This window comes from Nanorana parkeri, unplaced genomic scaffold, assembly GCF_000935625.1.
Source record: "Nanorana parkeri isolate BGI_ZX_2015 unplaced genomic scaffold, ASM93562v1 scaffold1084, whole genome shotgun sequence".
NCBI lineage: Eukaryota > Metazoa > Chordata > Amphibia > Anura > Dicroglossidae > Nanorana > Nanorana parkeri.
This window is the reverse complement of record NW_017307352.1, coordinates 298991-314780: the sequence shown is the minus strand read 5'-3', so window position 1 is coordinate 314780 and position 15790 is coordinate 298991. Positions and strand designations below refer to the sequence as shown.

The window sequence follows — 15790 nt, the reverse complement described above, 5'->3', positions numbered from 1 at the left end:
CTCCTGTCGCTTTAATCCATTCGGGATTTACTTTTAATTGATAAAACCAAAATTAGCGCTTTATTCATTAAGTCTTATTTAATGTGTCTGTGAATAGCTTTGCCTGCAAAGCTTCATATGTGCAGCTCTAGTTAGTTCTATAGCACTACGCTTCCTTAAGAAGTCGATTAATCCGGATTGTGTGACTTAACCCCGTATAAGTATGGTATAACCGGAAAGAAAGCAACTTCTTAGTAGTCGACATATCCGGAGGATACAATATTGCACATGCGCTCTCGGCTCTGTGCCGCGAGGGGGAAAGTACGCATGCGCTGAAACTCTGCTAGGGTCTCGTTAGAAACGTGACGTCAGAGCTCGGTGAAGATGGCGGGGGTTGTGGCTCTTGATGAGGGCATTCGAAAACGCATCACGACCTCGAGCAAAGCCGAACTGTCTGATTTTCGGGATGGCACTAAGGTGGGTGGTATAATGCCGAGAATGTGACCGATCACCGGAGTCCTGGTCTCCCATTAATATACCGGTCCGAATGTCAGTGTGTTACCCTGAATGGTAGTGTGTTTCCCAAAGTATCTGTTTTGCCACAATGTAGGATGACAACAATCAGACTGTAACACTAACACAAGAATAGTATGGCAGCAATTAGATTGTAACACTGACACACCACGTAGAATGGCAGCAATCAGACTGTAACACTGACACACAATATAGGATGAACACAATCAGAATGTAATACTGATACACTATGGTGGCTGACAACAATCAGACTGTAACATTGACACCAGGATAATATGGCAGCAATCAGATTGTAACACTGACACACCATGTAGAATGGCAGCAGTCAGACTGTAATACTGACACACCATGTAGAATGGCAGCAGTCAGATTGTAATACTGACACACCATGTAGAATGGCAGCAGTCAGACTGTAACATTAACATCAGGATAGTATGGCAGAAATCTGAATATTATACTGACACACAGTGTAGAATGATAGCAATCAAACTGTAACACTGACACAATTTTGTTTTCATATTATCCTGTGTCAGTGTTACAATTTGATTGTTGTCATTCTCCATTGTGTGTCAGTGTTACAGTCTTAATGTTGTCATTCTCCATTGTGTGTCAGTGTTACAGTCTGATTGTTGTCATTCTACATTGTGTGTTAGTAAAAGCTGCTTTCTCCCATGCGGCAATTATTTTTTTTCTGTACGCTGAGTCGCACATATGCAGCTCGGTGCACCGGCTCAGTCATGCAACGCCATACCCAAATTAATTGTACATCAATTTTTTGGGACAGATCGAGCTTTCTTTTGGTGGTATGTAATCACCCCTGGGGGGGTTTTCATTTTCTACTATATAAAGAAAAAAAGTAGCGAAACCAAAAACTGTTTTCTCTACGTTATGTCATTGCAAATAAATAATCTTTCTTCATACATTTAAAACAAAATGTATTCTGCTACATTTCTTTGGTCATGTCGGGTAAATAGACACCAAACATGTCAAGCCTTAAAATTGGGTTAGCCGTGAAGTCCCAAAAAACTACCGTACCCCAAATTGGCCATAAGTGACGTTTTAAAGCTTTTACTGCTTATCAATTAGTGTTAACAGTGATTGGTGACCATAGAATTATTGCTGGTACTCCAACGTTCGCGGTGATATGTAACGGTGGAGGACTTTCAGTGACACTTAAAGTGACATTAAAGGCATACTCCTCCCCCCCCCTAATGGTGGTTGTCTGTGATCCATCGCAGACTCCTTGTGTCCCACAGAGTCTGTCTGGCATGGGCGCTCGCGGCTGCCTGGCTGCATCCATTCACTGTCAGTGTTGCTCTCCTCCTCCTCCCCTCCGGTGATCTGGACTGCGCATGCGCCTGCCCACACTTCCTCCTTCACAGCATTCGGGAGCCGAAACCTCTGCAGCCAGGAGAGAGCGGATGATCGGCATGACATCCTGACACTTTATTTTTATAGACTCTATTGTAGTCTGACATTTATTGTTTACCTTCTCTTGTTTTATTTGATAAGAATACTTATATTGTGCCGACAAGTTTAATACCTATACCTATAATGAATACAAGTTTTATTTTTATCATACTTTTTAATGTTTCTTTGCAGCTTAACAAAATAGCTGTCTTTAAATGGTGCGGATATTGGGAAAAATGGGTGTGGTTACGGGGGTGTGGTCACTGAGGGGTGTGGTCACTGAGGGGCACTGTAAAGTTTTCTCGCACAGGGCGCCTAAAGGCCTAAGGCCGGCCCTGGCGAGCGGCGCTGACACAAGTAAGTTAGTTAGGATTTGCCAACTTTTTTTTTTTCTTTTTGAATGTTGGGGCATATATCTGCTGCTTACTAGCAGTAGATATATGGCAAAAAATAAGAAACTTTAATTTTATTGCTATCACATATAGACTATATAGCCGCCTGAATGCTTGTATGTAACAGCCATCACGGGCTGTTCAAAATGCTAAAACATTCCTGAGTAGGAAAGGACGTTTATAAATGCTGTCCGGTCGTTTAATTACAATGGCCAGATGGCAAATGGTTAATAAATTCCCTTCTCCTATCCCCTTCCTTCCACTGTATGTGACCTGTACATTTACTCCTTCACTTCCCTCTGCCTCTGTGTATGACAGGTACACTAATAATGTGTTGTATCTAGCGCACCATTAAGGTGTCCATACACTGCTCGATTCTCGTACGAGAATCGCGGGAAATCCCGCGATCGTACGAGAATCGAGCAGTGTGAACAGAGACGTGCGACCGTTTCTACTGTACGGTCGCACGTCTTCCGTCGAACCAGCATGTTCGAAAACCAGCCGGGAATCGTACGATTCTCGGCTGGCTAGAACGGTGCTCTGAAGACAAATGCCGAACGGGCCGGTGTGCGCACGCGCACACTGCCCGTTCAGCATTGCGGTCATCGGAAGCCCGCCCCTCAGGGGGGCGGGCTTGCGATGATCGAGAGTGCGATCTGCCTGTCCAAGATAGGCAGATTGTACGTTTTTTTAATCCCTGTACAACCATCGCAAGACTAAGGTCTTGCGATGGTTGTAGAGTGTATGGCCACCATTACCAAGCTCCAACATACCAGCATGTTTCTTCCTTTTCAAAAAATAAGGTCGCCTTGTGTTTACTTTTTTCAAAAATGGGTCATTTGAGGATGTGCGTACTGTCCTGGGATTTTTATTTGCTATGTTTTATAACAGAAAGTAAGGGAAACATATTTTCCCCCTTTTTTCTAGTAAAAAATAAAATAACAGTGGTTATTTATACCACCAAAAGAAAGCTGTATCTTTCCCAAAGATATAAAATAATTTGGGTACATTCAAGCAGTTTTCATAAGTGATTGATTGTTAGTCAAACTACCACAGCACTGAAAACTGAAAAAAGGGCTTGGCAATGAAGGGGTATATACAGGCTGGCACTCAAGTGGTTAAAGCAGGACTCCAGGAATTGGACAAATTAACTCTTGCAGTGGAGATAACGCCAGACTGCAAGGTTTAAGGGCTTGTTCACACGCTTTTCTGGTCCAGATCTGGAGACGTGGTGCTATGCATGCAGTGCAGTTTTGACGCATTTTTGATGTGTTCCAGTTAAAAAATATATATATATATATATATACCGTATTTTTCGCTCCATAAGACGCACTTTTTTTCCCCCAAAAGGAGGGGGGAAATGTGCCTGCGTCTTATGGAGCGAATACCTATCGCCCGACGCCCAGGACATGCAGTTTCGGGCGCCGAGCGAGTAGTTTCTTTTTGTACATTCAGACCTGCTCCTGACAAGCCGAGCTGAATGTACAGTGGGAGCCGCTGCTCGTTTGACAAGGGATCCCTAGTATTAAATTGAGCGGCGGTGATCGTGTCCGCCCCCTGCCGTGGTTTTCGGGGTCCCCCGCTCCTCTGGAGCTCACCATAGGAGCTCACCATAGGAGCTCACCATAGAGCCCCTTGAGCAGACGAAGAACGTTGTTCTTCGTCTGCTCTGTGTGATTACTGAGACAGCGCCACCTGTCTCAGCAGTCACTAACTGCAGCTTCTGTGACAGAATTTCTGTCACAGAAGCCCTGCGTGCTATCGTCTGGAGCATCTTATAGACCGCAAAATACGGTATATATAATTTTTTGGTTGGAGTGGGGCTGTCAGTATGTTATCTGCAGTGCGTTTTCGTTGCGTTTCTGACATCTTCGTGCATTTCCGGACCGTTTCCGGACAAAATGTGACTGCGCACGTGAGAACTGTAGCCCATAAAACACATAGGGATACATTGGGTGCATAAGCGCACGGATCTGGTCCGGACCGAATCCGGACGTCGTGTGAACAAGCCCTCACTGGTCATTTTGGTCTAGGGCAGACCTGGGCTAAATCCAGCTCTTGGTCTACGCCTGTCCAGCCCACCGACCTGCACTTCGTTATGACTGGCTGACATCCACTGTAGCCATAGCCTAGCGTAGGTCGGCAATTGGTCCATGTTCAGACCCTGTGTCTATTTGGTCCTTGGTTGCTAGGAACACTGGCGTCCTAGCAACCAATGACATCAGAGGTCGTCCTATGCAGTCATTGGTTGTTAGGAATGCTGGGCTGTCCTAGCAACCAATGACATCAGAGGTCTTCCTTCAGCTTGTCTCCTGCAGCTCCTATCCTTGGACTTAAAAAAACAAAACTTATGACGGCGTGTATGTGTGGAGGGGGGTTTGGCATGCGTAGTTTCCTGTCCAGCAGTGACTAATGCCCGCTAGCATGCAGCAGGTGTGTTGCATGCACTAGTTTTTTCAACCGTACTGCAACGCATGTTTTTAACATACCTCGTGTTGCAGCGCAGTCGATTGCATTGCGGCCAGGAGGTGCGTTTGGCGTAACCTTCAAATGAATGGCAACACAACTCACCTGCTGCACTGTACACTGCGTTGCGCAGTACCGTGCGTTAATCAGTGTGGCCCTACACAGCCGTCCCAGTTTCCTTTGTGGCCCCCTGAGAAAATGAATTGCCCCCCTCCTGGTCTAGGGGCCCCAAAAAAAAAATTTAAGGTGGCCATACACCTTACAATTATTGTACAATTCTTTTCGTCCTGTCATCGAACCGTCATTCGATTTCCGCACGACTGTCCCATCATGCACAGACCAATGTGGATTTCAATTGTGATTGTTGACTTCCATCAACTGGCCGAATATTGCGCGAAAAACTGATTTTGTTCGGCAATCGAACGATAATCACTAGGTGTATGGGCACCCTTAGGCAATCCTGCCTAGCTGCTTGATTGGTCCCCACACCCTCTTCTCCCCCGGGCTCCGGCGGTCTAAGCCCTGCTGAGGTCATTACGTCTAATGCAGTTCCAATCACCTGCATTAGATGTATGAACGCCAAGGGAAATACCAGAGCTGGAGCAAAGAGCTGACCACTCACCACTGTAGGACTAAGGATCAGGTGACTAGATCTGCTTCTTCCCTAGACCAAAACAAGCAGTTAATGCTGCAGGGGTGGGGGGTGGGGAGGCGGGTAGCCCCTCTGCAAGGGTTCCTTTGTAAAATAACAGGTTTTCCTCTTTAAATACATGTAAAAAGGAGACTACAGCTCCGCATGCTGGCAAAAACATATTACTTATTAATATGCAATATTTCATATTTACCAGAAAAAAATGTTAATTTATTTCTTTGCTTTTTATCCTAATAAATATTGTGCACATGCATTTCCTCAGCACAAGCAGTGTAAGTTCTCCTATTTGGTATCAGCCTCTTGCAGTCCCTGTACAGCAGAGCTCAAGCTGTGGAAGGGAGAAGCAACACGGGGAGCCCATTGGGTGTGCTGCAGTACAAACAGAATGCTGATAGGAGGAGAGAGGCTAGTGACGGAGAGATAAGTTCAATGGTGTTTTGCTTCTGCTTTTACTGTCTAGTCACAAGCTAGGGGTGGGGACAAGACCCGTAATTGTCTCCTGCCTTTGTCAGGCAAAGCAGCTACTATATAGCAGATACCGTATACATCGCAGATACTGTATACATAGCAGCTCAGTATTTGATCTGTGCATTTAGTTGTTTGCCTAAAGTTCCGCTTTAAAATAGTAGAACCATAACTTTAAGCCTTTCTACTTTTAAGGATGTATGAGATCTCCACAACACCCTGATATTTGCGTTTGCTTTTACAGGCCACCTTCCACTTCAGGACTATGCTGTGTGATGAAAAGCGTACAGTGATAGATGACAGCTCCATCAGAGACAAGCCTATGGAGCTGATCATAGGCAAGAAGTTCAAGCTGGCTGTGTGGGAGACCATCATCCGAAGCATGCGGGAAGGAGAAGTCTCTGAATTCCTGTGTGACATGACGGTATGACATAAAATCAATTCTAATAGCTTATATTTACACAAGTTCTACGTTATTAGAAAATCCCCCAGACCCCCCTTTTTGCATTAAGCTGTCATTGAGTGTTGGAACAGCTATACGCCGGGCACAACGGTTACATCAGCCCCTAAGGGTTGGTTCACACTATAGCATTGTCTTAAAGGCACAGGAGGTGTGTTGGGGTGCCATTCAGAATAAACGGCAGTGCACCTAGCGTGTGATGCATTGTGCTGCGCAGTAGTGTGCGATAACCTGCCTTTCGCTTAGCGCTATAGTGTGTGAACTGGCCCTAAGTGAGAATTACTGCAGTTTATATAAAATCAGCAAGAAAATATATTGCTTTCTAGGGCTGCAACAACTAATCGACATAATCGATTATAATCGATTATTGAAAAAGTTGTCAACTTTTTCAATCATCGATTAATTGGCTTCTGATTGGTTGACCCTGTTCACGGCTCCACACACGCTGCGCGCCACACCTCCTCCCCACCTCACGCTCGCTGCTGCCAGACCCGCCCGGCCGCATCTACGCTCCACACGCAGCACCTCCTCCATGCCTCACGCTCACCGGCCGCCCACGATCGGCACAGGGACGCGGGTAGAAGTAAGTTGCTGGAAGACTGCTCAGGTAAGCCTGCACTCCCCCACATGGTGCTCTATAATGTATTGCTGGGATTTGTATTCCTCTATAGCTGATGGTACATTCTGCTGTATATTATACCATCAGCTATAGAGGACTACAAATCCCAGCAATACATTATACACAGTATGTATAATGTATTGCTGAGATTTGTTGTATTCCTCTATAGCTTGTAGTATTCTGTATTGTATTGCGCTGTATAGAGGACTACAAATCCCAGCAATAATACATTATAAAGTGGAATACCACCAGCTAAAGAGGAGTACAACAAATCCAAGCAATAATACATTATACAGCGCAATGCAGAATACCGCCAGCTATACTACTATTGCTGTGTTTTGTTGTATTCCTCTATAGCTGGTAGTATTCTGCATTGTGCTGTATAATGTACTATTGCTGGGATTTGCAGTCCTCTATAGCCGGTGCCAGTCTTCATCATTGCTGTATAATTTTACATTTCACTATATTGCACACCACACTTTTTTTTGTTTTTCTTTTTTACTTCCACCGCTCCAAGCTTGCTCCTGTGATGGACTGCAATCTCAATACAAACTAGTAGTCCCATCATTGGAGCCATTTTTTAAAATGTATTTTATTTTTTATCCGATTAACCGATTAATCGAACTTAATAATCGGCTAACTAATCGATTTTGAAAATAATCGTTAGCTGCAGCTCTATTGCTTTCTCCCTGAAACTAATGTTTTTTTGGTCTGGAAGATGCTTGAAGATCTTTAAAGACCAGTTCTTGTATTTTTTATGGACTCTCGTCTTTGCGTTTCAAGTGAACCTATCATGAGAGAACTAAAGTCGAGCGTGCATGGGTCCCCCGCTGTTTGCATTGTATTTTGACAGCGGCTGTTGTCCGCTGTCAGAATACCCAAACTGAGCTAGCAGCTGATTGGCTGCCATCTTCGTCAGCCAATAATTTTTCAACCTGCTCCTTCGGTCAGCTGATCGAGGGATGTCAGGCAGAAAGGTGCTGACAGCGGCACTCACTGTGCAAATTTCATACCGTGCGCACCCTATTTAAGAGGGCTGCTTATTATAAAACATTATAGTTGTCTGGCTGTCATGCTGAGTCTCTGGCTTCAGTACTTTGTATCACTAATCTAGATAAATGATGCAGAAGAGGAGTTTTGACTTCACCTGCTGAATCCTTGTTTAGGGTTGGCGAGTCAGAATGAAGCTAGACACAGCCATGTCGCTAACATTTTAGAAGATAGATTTCTTGGGCTCATCACATTGTGCGCGTTATTCTGCTTTTGGTGTGCATTGTAACGCACATTGCAATGCTTTTTTTCCCCACTTCTGTTATTAAGTGCCGCAGTGCCTTGTGATGCATTAGAGTGTGTTGGAATTTGTTGCACATAAATGCAACATTTCCCCAATCATCTTCCAGGACAGCAACCTGAGAGATGATTGGTTCCACCTTCTACAGGAAACACAATTAGCAAAACAGTTAAAAGCCCCTCCCCTTCCCCTCGTACCTCAGTTTAGATTGTGTTTCCTACCGTCCAGGACCACGTCACGTTTGTTCTTTTTCTTCCTGACCGGTTGGCCTTGAGGTCACGGATCCCCCTCTGTGCGGCTCTGCTGTTGAAGGTGTTTTCCCTCCCTTCTGGCCTTGCTGTAGAGCGGAGGGGTGTTTTTCCCTATGTTGTTTGAAAGGCCAGGATCTGGTTCCTTTCTTCCCTTAAAGGATCCACTCCTGAGGCCCCCAGGCCGGTGGCCCTGTCCTGCTTCCCCCTGCTTGATGTAGGGGAGCTGGTAGTGGGGTTCTGTAGCGGTGTCCGGCATGCTGGAGCGGTGAATCGAGCGGGCAGTGGACTGAGAGGCACTTCCGGTGTGTTCCAAGCCTCGTCTTGGGGCGCATGTCGTCACTTCCGGTCGCGGGTGATTTCTTCGCTTCCGTCGAGGCTTGTTGCCTCACTTCCGCTGCGCGCTCTCTGCTGTGAGGTGTGTTGGACCTGCGGAGCTCGAATACCAGGACAGTCTGTGGGGGAAGAAACCGCTAACGCTGCCCGATGGAGGAGGAAGGCAAGCCAGCGGTGACTGTCCCCAAAGGTAAAGGGGTGAGTGAGGCTGTGCCTGTTTACACTTTTACCAGGGACACTTTGTGACAGTGGGGGTTGTACACTTATCTGCTTTTATTTTACTATGCAGGAGTCATCAGGGAAAGTGTCTCCTCAGGATTCTGTTTCACTGTCTGCCCCAGCTACCAAGTAGCTACCAAGCTTTTGTTTTTTCAGTGCACACCAGTGGAGTGTGCTGGTGTGAACTGAAGTCATAGCCAATTGCCTTGTTTTTTTGCATTGGGACTAGGGATGTCCCGATACTGACACTAGTATCAGTATTGGGGCCGATACCAGGCATTTTCACACGTACTTGTACTCGTGAAAATGCCCCGATTCTTAACGTCGATACCGGCGCTTTAAATGTTCAAACAGCAGCAGCCGCCCGAGTTCTCACGCTTGTGGGGACCTCTGCAGCCTGCTGGGGACCTGCAGATAGCTGTCCATGGCAGTGCCTGTCCGGTTCTTTATCTCCTCCGCCTCCCTGGCACAGCCATGGACAGCCCCGGGGGCGGAACTACCGCCCCAGGGCTAGAAGCTGGGGGTTCCTGCCGCACGCTGACGGGGAGGACTGGGCCGGTAGATGGATGAAAGTCGGGGGGCCCAGCAGCGCAGATAGTCGGCCGGTCTGGATGGGTCCCGACATTGCCAGTGAGGTGGAGTGCCCGCAGACCCACTGCAGATGTCCACATCGCCCGGATGAGATCGACACGCAGCCTGGTGAGAGGAATTCTGCTTTGGGGACATGTATGTGCAGAACACATGTTTCCAAAGCAGAATAATATTCTGCCTTAGGGACGTGTTCTGCTTTGGTATCATCTATCCTGCTTTGTGGACATGTATTCTCAGACTACATGTCCTTAAAGCAGAAAACTGTTTTGCTGTGGGGACATGTATTCAGTTCTGGGGACATCTGTATTTAGCCCTGGTGAGAAACTGCCCTAAAATCATCAGTCTGTGTTGTTTTAGAAAAAAATGTCACATGTCCCTTTAAGAAAAAGTATCGGTAATTGGTATCGGCAAGTACATGAGGGAAAGTACTTAAAAAAGTGGTATTGGGACTGTGCTGGGCAATTTAGTCTAATGCAGCCCAATGCTGCTGAAGTGAACAGATGAATAAGTTTATCAGTCTGCTGCTTGTCTTCTGCAATAAACTGTCAAGTGGAGAGGTGTATAGTTAAATAGTACATGTAAACGAGTGTATGGTTTGTACATATGGTGTTTGTGCACATTTGTCTTTCAGCTTTTACTCGATTACCCACAAGTGTCCCGTAGTCTGCGTCGGATTGCAGAAGGACAGGATCCTCGGGATGGTCAGAGACATTGCTGCGGGGGGATTGCACAGCTTCATGACCATTCCCTTGGATATGTAGATTTGGACACCCTGCAAAAAGACCCTCAGCCCTTAATATTTGTCATCACTCTTTTAAAGGTAAGTCACTTTGTACCTTCAAGAAAACGTATTTGCTGCATGAAATAGTTACTATACGGTCATACACAACAAGAAAGTACACATAGTGGGAGACTTTTAGCTGAAGCTTGCTCGCATACCTCCTGAGCCCATGGAAGAGATTTCTTGCCTAGATCCTAGTGGAAGGTCTTGGCATCCAGCCTGTTGATTTACATTTCTTTAGCACAATTCCAGTTCCATAAAGTTTTCCTTTAACCACTTGCTGACCGGGTGTTTACACCCCCTTCCAGGCCAGGCCATTTTTCAGTATTCAGCGCTCCGGTACTTTGACTGACATTTATTCCGTCATGCAACGTTGTACTGAAATTAATTTTATACCATTTTTTTAGGGACACATAGAGCTTTCCTTTTGGTAGTATTTAAATCACCACTGTGGGTTTTATTTTTTACTATATTTAGGAAAAATTACTGAAAATTTTGAGAGGAATTTTTTTTTTTTTTTACATTGTTAGGAAACAATTATTATTACCCAATTTTTTGGTAAAATATAAAAGACTAGGTCACGTCGGGTAAATAGACACCAAACATGTCAAGCCTTAAAATTGCGCGCACCCGAGAAAATGCAGAAAACGACCACACCCAAAATTTACTGTAGGCGACGCTTTAAAAGCTTTTACAGCGCATATGTTTAGTGTTATCAGTGATCACTGCGACATTCGTGGCGATATGTAACATGTTCGGCGTAATGGGCGTAATTTTCGCACGTATGCGCACACGATGCATGTTTGTATGGGTGGGGACTTTAAAAAAAAAAAAAATTCATGTGTAACTTACTTTTTTTTTATTTGCAACTTTAATGTTGTTTTCCTATTCTTTTCACTTATTTTATTGCTATCACATAGGGGGATAAGAAACCCCATGTGATAGGTCCTCTTTATGGTGACATCAGAGGTCTCCTAGGACACCCCAAAGAAGCTGATGAATCAGAGATCTGCTTCTCTCCAGCATCTGAAGCTGGAGAGTAGTAGTAAAGAATGGACACGGACACCCCAAAGCAAGTTCAGTACGTGTTTATTAACGTACTAGTTGCAAGTAGAACACTCTAAACAATGTTTCGGGGTCTCACAGGATCCCATTTATCAGGCAAACAAGTGTTCTTCAGTACTGTATCCTGAAGCTGGAGAGTGACACAAGAATGCGGAAACGATGTAATATACATCACTTCCGCATTCTGACACCGGAGATGGGACCAAAGGGGGATCGTGTAGCGATCTCCCTCTGATCCGCTGTCACAGAGCCACTATGCTGGTCCCGGGCACAGCGAAACCCGGGACCAGCGGGGGGGGGCTGGTGCGGAGGGGCGACACGGTCCGGCAGCTTATACAAGCGATCCGCTGGCTCTATAGCCGGCGGATCGCTTCTATGTTAACATTTGTGTTTAAAATTTAAGCGGTTTCCCACTCGCGCGCCTGACCTGGCGGGACATTTACATGTCGCTTAAAGGTAAAAAACAAAACAGGAAATCTATACTTTCTTTTATTCTGAGATTTGCTCTGTTTATTACAACTCGAAAATTAGCTTCCTGGTACAAAGAATGGTCAAGTTGGCTACACATTTTGTATATTTTTTTTTTTTAACCTAAAATTGCAAAACAAACTAAAGAAAATCTTGTAAAAAAACTAGCTGAGAATAGGGAGAGAGACTAACTAGGGTGAGAGGGAACAGCGAGGTCTCTCAGACTTCATACTCTGCCTCTAACTCCAGCCTTACTTTCCAGTCTTGCACAGTTGTACAGGCCCCTCTCCTGGACTGAAATTGTTTACTCTGATATCACTGAATACTCCGAGCTTCTCACAGTGTGAATTAGAAGCTGCAGCAAGTCACATAGAGTGCGTCTTATTTACTGGCTGGAGGACGTCCAGGATCATCTAGCACTTTGCTCCCCAGTCTTACTGTCCCTGGCCCACCCTTTTTATTTATTGCATTTCAGTTCTTTCAATCATGGAGGCTCAGCATCACGTGGATGTTACCTAGGAACGCCCACTCCTCCAGATTGGCACCCACCTGTCAAGGCATGTTGATATTTGCATAACCCCTCTCAAAAGCCAGCCCACTGCTTGCATCAGGGTTGAGGGCTCTTGAGAGAAGTACTGAAGCAGGCAGCTGTGATGTTTTCAGGAAGTTGTGTACAGCACTCTACTGATCTGCCTGCATTGCATAGAGAAGCACAGAGACCCAGTGATGACATCAGTGGGTCTAAAATAAGGTATGTAATAAAAACAAAGGAGGGCAAAAAGGTGGTGTTTTTAAAAATTAAGGTGATTTGTCGAGTTTTTACATTTCCTCAGTGTTTTCATGGGTTTTGCTCTGTGTTCCATTTTTGTCTGCAATGGAAAACATACAGTTAAGATAACTGGGTTCTATCCAGATTGGCCTTACCATATGCACTGGTGTGGTGGGGACATGAGACTCTAATGATCTTCAGGGGAAGAGACTGATGTGACATTTATGGGACTGTGTTCTGTATTCGGCATAGTAGAAAAAGATGAATAAAATAATTAATGAAGCTTCCCTTTTTTTTGTATTTATTATAAATGCTTTTATCTCCCAGGTCGAGGAGCCAGGTACCTACAGGCAGGATGCGTGGGCCATGACGGACGAGGAAAAACTGCAAGTAGTACCCACCCTCCACCAAGAAGGCAACCAGCTATACAAAGAGGGGAAAACAGTGGAAGCAGCTGCCAAATACTATGAAGCTATTGCATGCCTTAAATCCTTACAGATGAAGGTACAATGCACAAACTGGACAAGGACTAAAGCGGGGGGCTCAATCTACTTGTCCCTCATGACAAACTACTTGTCGCGATACTAATAATAATTTTACCCAAAACCGTATTTAACCGTGCGAAGAAGCGCTTCTCATTGGTCAGGTGAACGCGCTGACCAGTGAGTGCTCGCAATTTGAGAGCGCAATTCAAAATCCATAGTGCAAAGATGTGCTAAATGTAGAGAGAGAAAAAAAAAACACCTAGCCTGCTGAAGGTATGCCATGGTATCTGGCACCAGGCCATTTGAGCTAATAGCTTTCTATTGGATCGGACTACACAGGGCAGCCTTCGCTCCCCAAGTGCATTAATGAGCCTTGGCCGTCTATGATCCTAGTGCCGCATTACTAGTTTGCCTTACTTTGGACCACTTTTGGTAGGTCCTGACCACTGCAGACTGGGAACATCCGATAAGAGCTGCAGTTTTGGAGTTGCTCTGACCCAGTCGTCTAGCCATCATTGTTACGAGAAGATTAATGTCAATCAAGCACCTGTCATAATGTTATGGCTGATCCGTGTATACCTTAAACACATCTGACTCTTGTTTAGAGTGGTCTGTTATAAAGGAGAAGTGGTTTTCATGTGGGCGTTACTGCAGGATAAGCTTCAAATATATTTATTTTATTACAATGGCAACTGTTATTCTCTCTGTAATATGGGAAGTTAAAACAATTGTCTTTTGTGTCTGGTTAGGAGCAGCCTGGATCTCCTGACTGGATTAGTCTGGATTTGAAGATAACTCCATTGCTTCTGAATTTCTGTCAGTGCAAGCTCCTGGAGGGAGAATATTACCAGGTTTTAGAGCACTGCTCATCCATTTTAAATAAGTATTCAGGTATGTATGGAATCTTTCTCCTCCTGGAAAGGCTTTATTCATGTCTGCTTCTGCACACCTTGTTGTGGTACTGTTGATCTACTGTTCCTAGAAAAAAAAAGTTGTACTCACTGTAAAATCCTTTTCTTGTAGTTAATTGTGGGACACAGGAAGTCTTTAACCTTGGTAATACTGCTGCCTACAGGAGGATTGGACACTGGCAAACAGAAAACTATAGGCTAGCCTTAAATGACCCCCTCCTACTTCCAGAATGCCTCAGTTTGGTAGCAAAGCAGTACATAGGGCATGATCATAAACGCTTTTTACATTTACCTCAATGCATTCAAAGAAAAGGATTTTACAGGGAGTATAAAAATGCTATTTTCTTTCTCGTCCACTGAGGGAACCAGGCAGTCTATAACATTTGGAACATCCAAAAGCCATCCAATTGAGAAGTAGGCAACACAGCAAACAAACTCGAAGAGGCCCAAGAAAACAAGAGAGAACCGGGGACTGTTTGAAGCTCAAAAAGCCACCTGAAGACCTTATCCCCAAGCTGCCATCAGATGAGACCACAACATGCAGCTGGTAGAATCCACATCTATAACCATCCTCCTAGCTCACTAGCAATAAACTGAGACATGCTGGTAGTAGGAGGGTTTTCCTGGCATAGTTTTTTTTTGCCGATGTCCAATTCTCCTGCCGGTAGCAGTATAACGTGAAGGTTAAAGACTTCCTGTGTTCCTTAGTGGACAAGAAAGAAAAGCATTCATGCCTTGGAAGTTTTTAACATTTAGTAGATGCACCTTTGGCAGTCTGTGGCTAGGTCTCTATCAGCTTTGAGCATTAGGAAACTGCACTTTTCCCTCAGGTGCTGTTGTTTTTGAATACTAATAGTGAGTGAACAGTCGCAACCTCAAATTCTCTATTGGACTGTGATCTAGACTCTGACAGCAATGTCATTTTGTGTTGTGTGTAAACTAACCTTTTCTCAAGGCTCAAGCTTGTGACAGACAGCATAAGATGTGTTAAAGGTAAGAATTATTATTATTTAACAAAATATATATTTTAACCCCTTCATGAGGAATATATAATATAAAAAACCCATTATACCATGGGAGCTCCCATTGTTGACTGAGGCAAATTGGCATGGAAATGGAATAGTGGAGACAAGCGCCACTACCAGAATGTGTGAATTGCTAAAGCTGGCCCTACACCTATAGGTTTTCAATAGGAAGTGTTCATATTCCCAAGAACCTTCATTCAAGTCTAGCTCTAATAGCTCATCAAGCACAGACAGTCGATTTTGATAATCGTTCATTAGCAATACTAACTCACCAAATTTTGTAGATCGACAGAACTAATTTTTTTTTTTGTGCAGTGTTCTTGCTGCGATTTTATTTTCAGTAAAAAAAAAAAGTTTTCCAGCCTCACCCTTCGAGAAAATTTGAGCAGGATTACAGTAAAAAAAATTGTTGGTGTCCCATCAGCTGTTCAAAAGACCATTCATGGAAGATTTGCAAATGATAATCAAAGAGTGTATGGGCACATTAAGTGTAAGGGAATGGAAAGGGTCAATGGTAACATGATGAAAAGATCAGTCTGATTGTCTAGGTGTTGGGAACACTGTTTCTTCTGTACTGGATACAGTAACAATGAAGGGCTTCACTGGAAGGATCACAGCTTAGAA

At 44.5% G+C, this 15790-nt stretch overlaps 1 protein-coding gene across 1 annotated transcript in view; it reads left to right on the top strand.

Annotated features, from left to right (window-relative positions):
• Positions 1–343: 343 nt before the first annotated feature.
• Positions 344–15790, top strand: part of AIP (aryl hydrocarbon receptor interacting protein) — an 18722-nt gene continuing 3275 nt past the window's right edge. The window contains exons 1-5 of the mRNA XM_018567693.1: positions 344–456; positions 6143–6322; positions 10294–10482; positions 13073–13249; positions 13980–14121. Of these exons, the coding sequence (XP_018423195.1) occupies positions 364–456; positions 6143–6322; positions 10294–10482; positions 13073–13249; positions 13980–14121 (781 nt within the window). The 5' untranslated portion in view covers positions 344–363. The remainder of the gene's footprint in view (positions 457–6142; positions 6323–10293; positions 10483–13072; positions 13250–13979; positions 14122–15790) is intronic.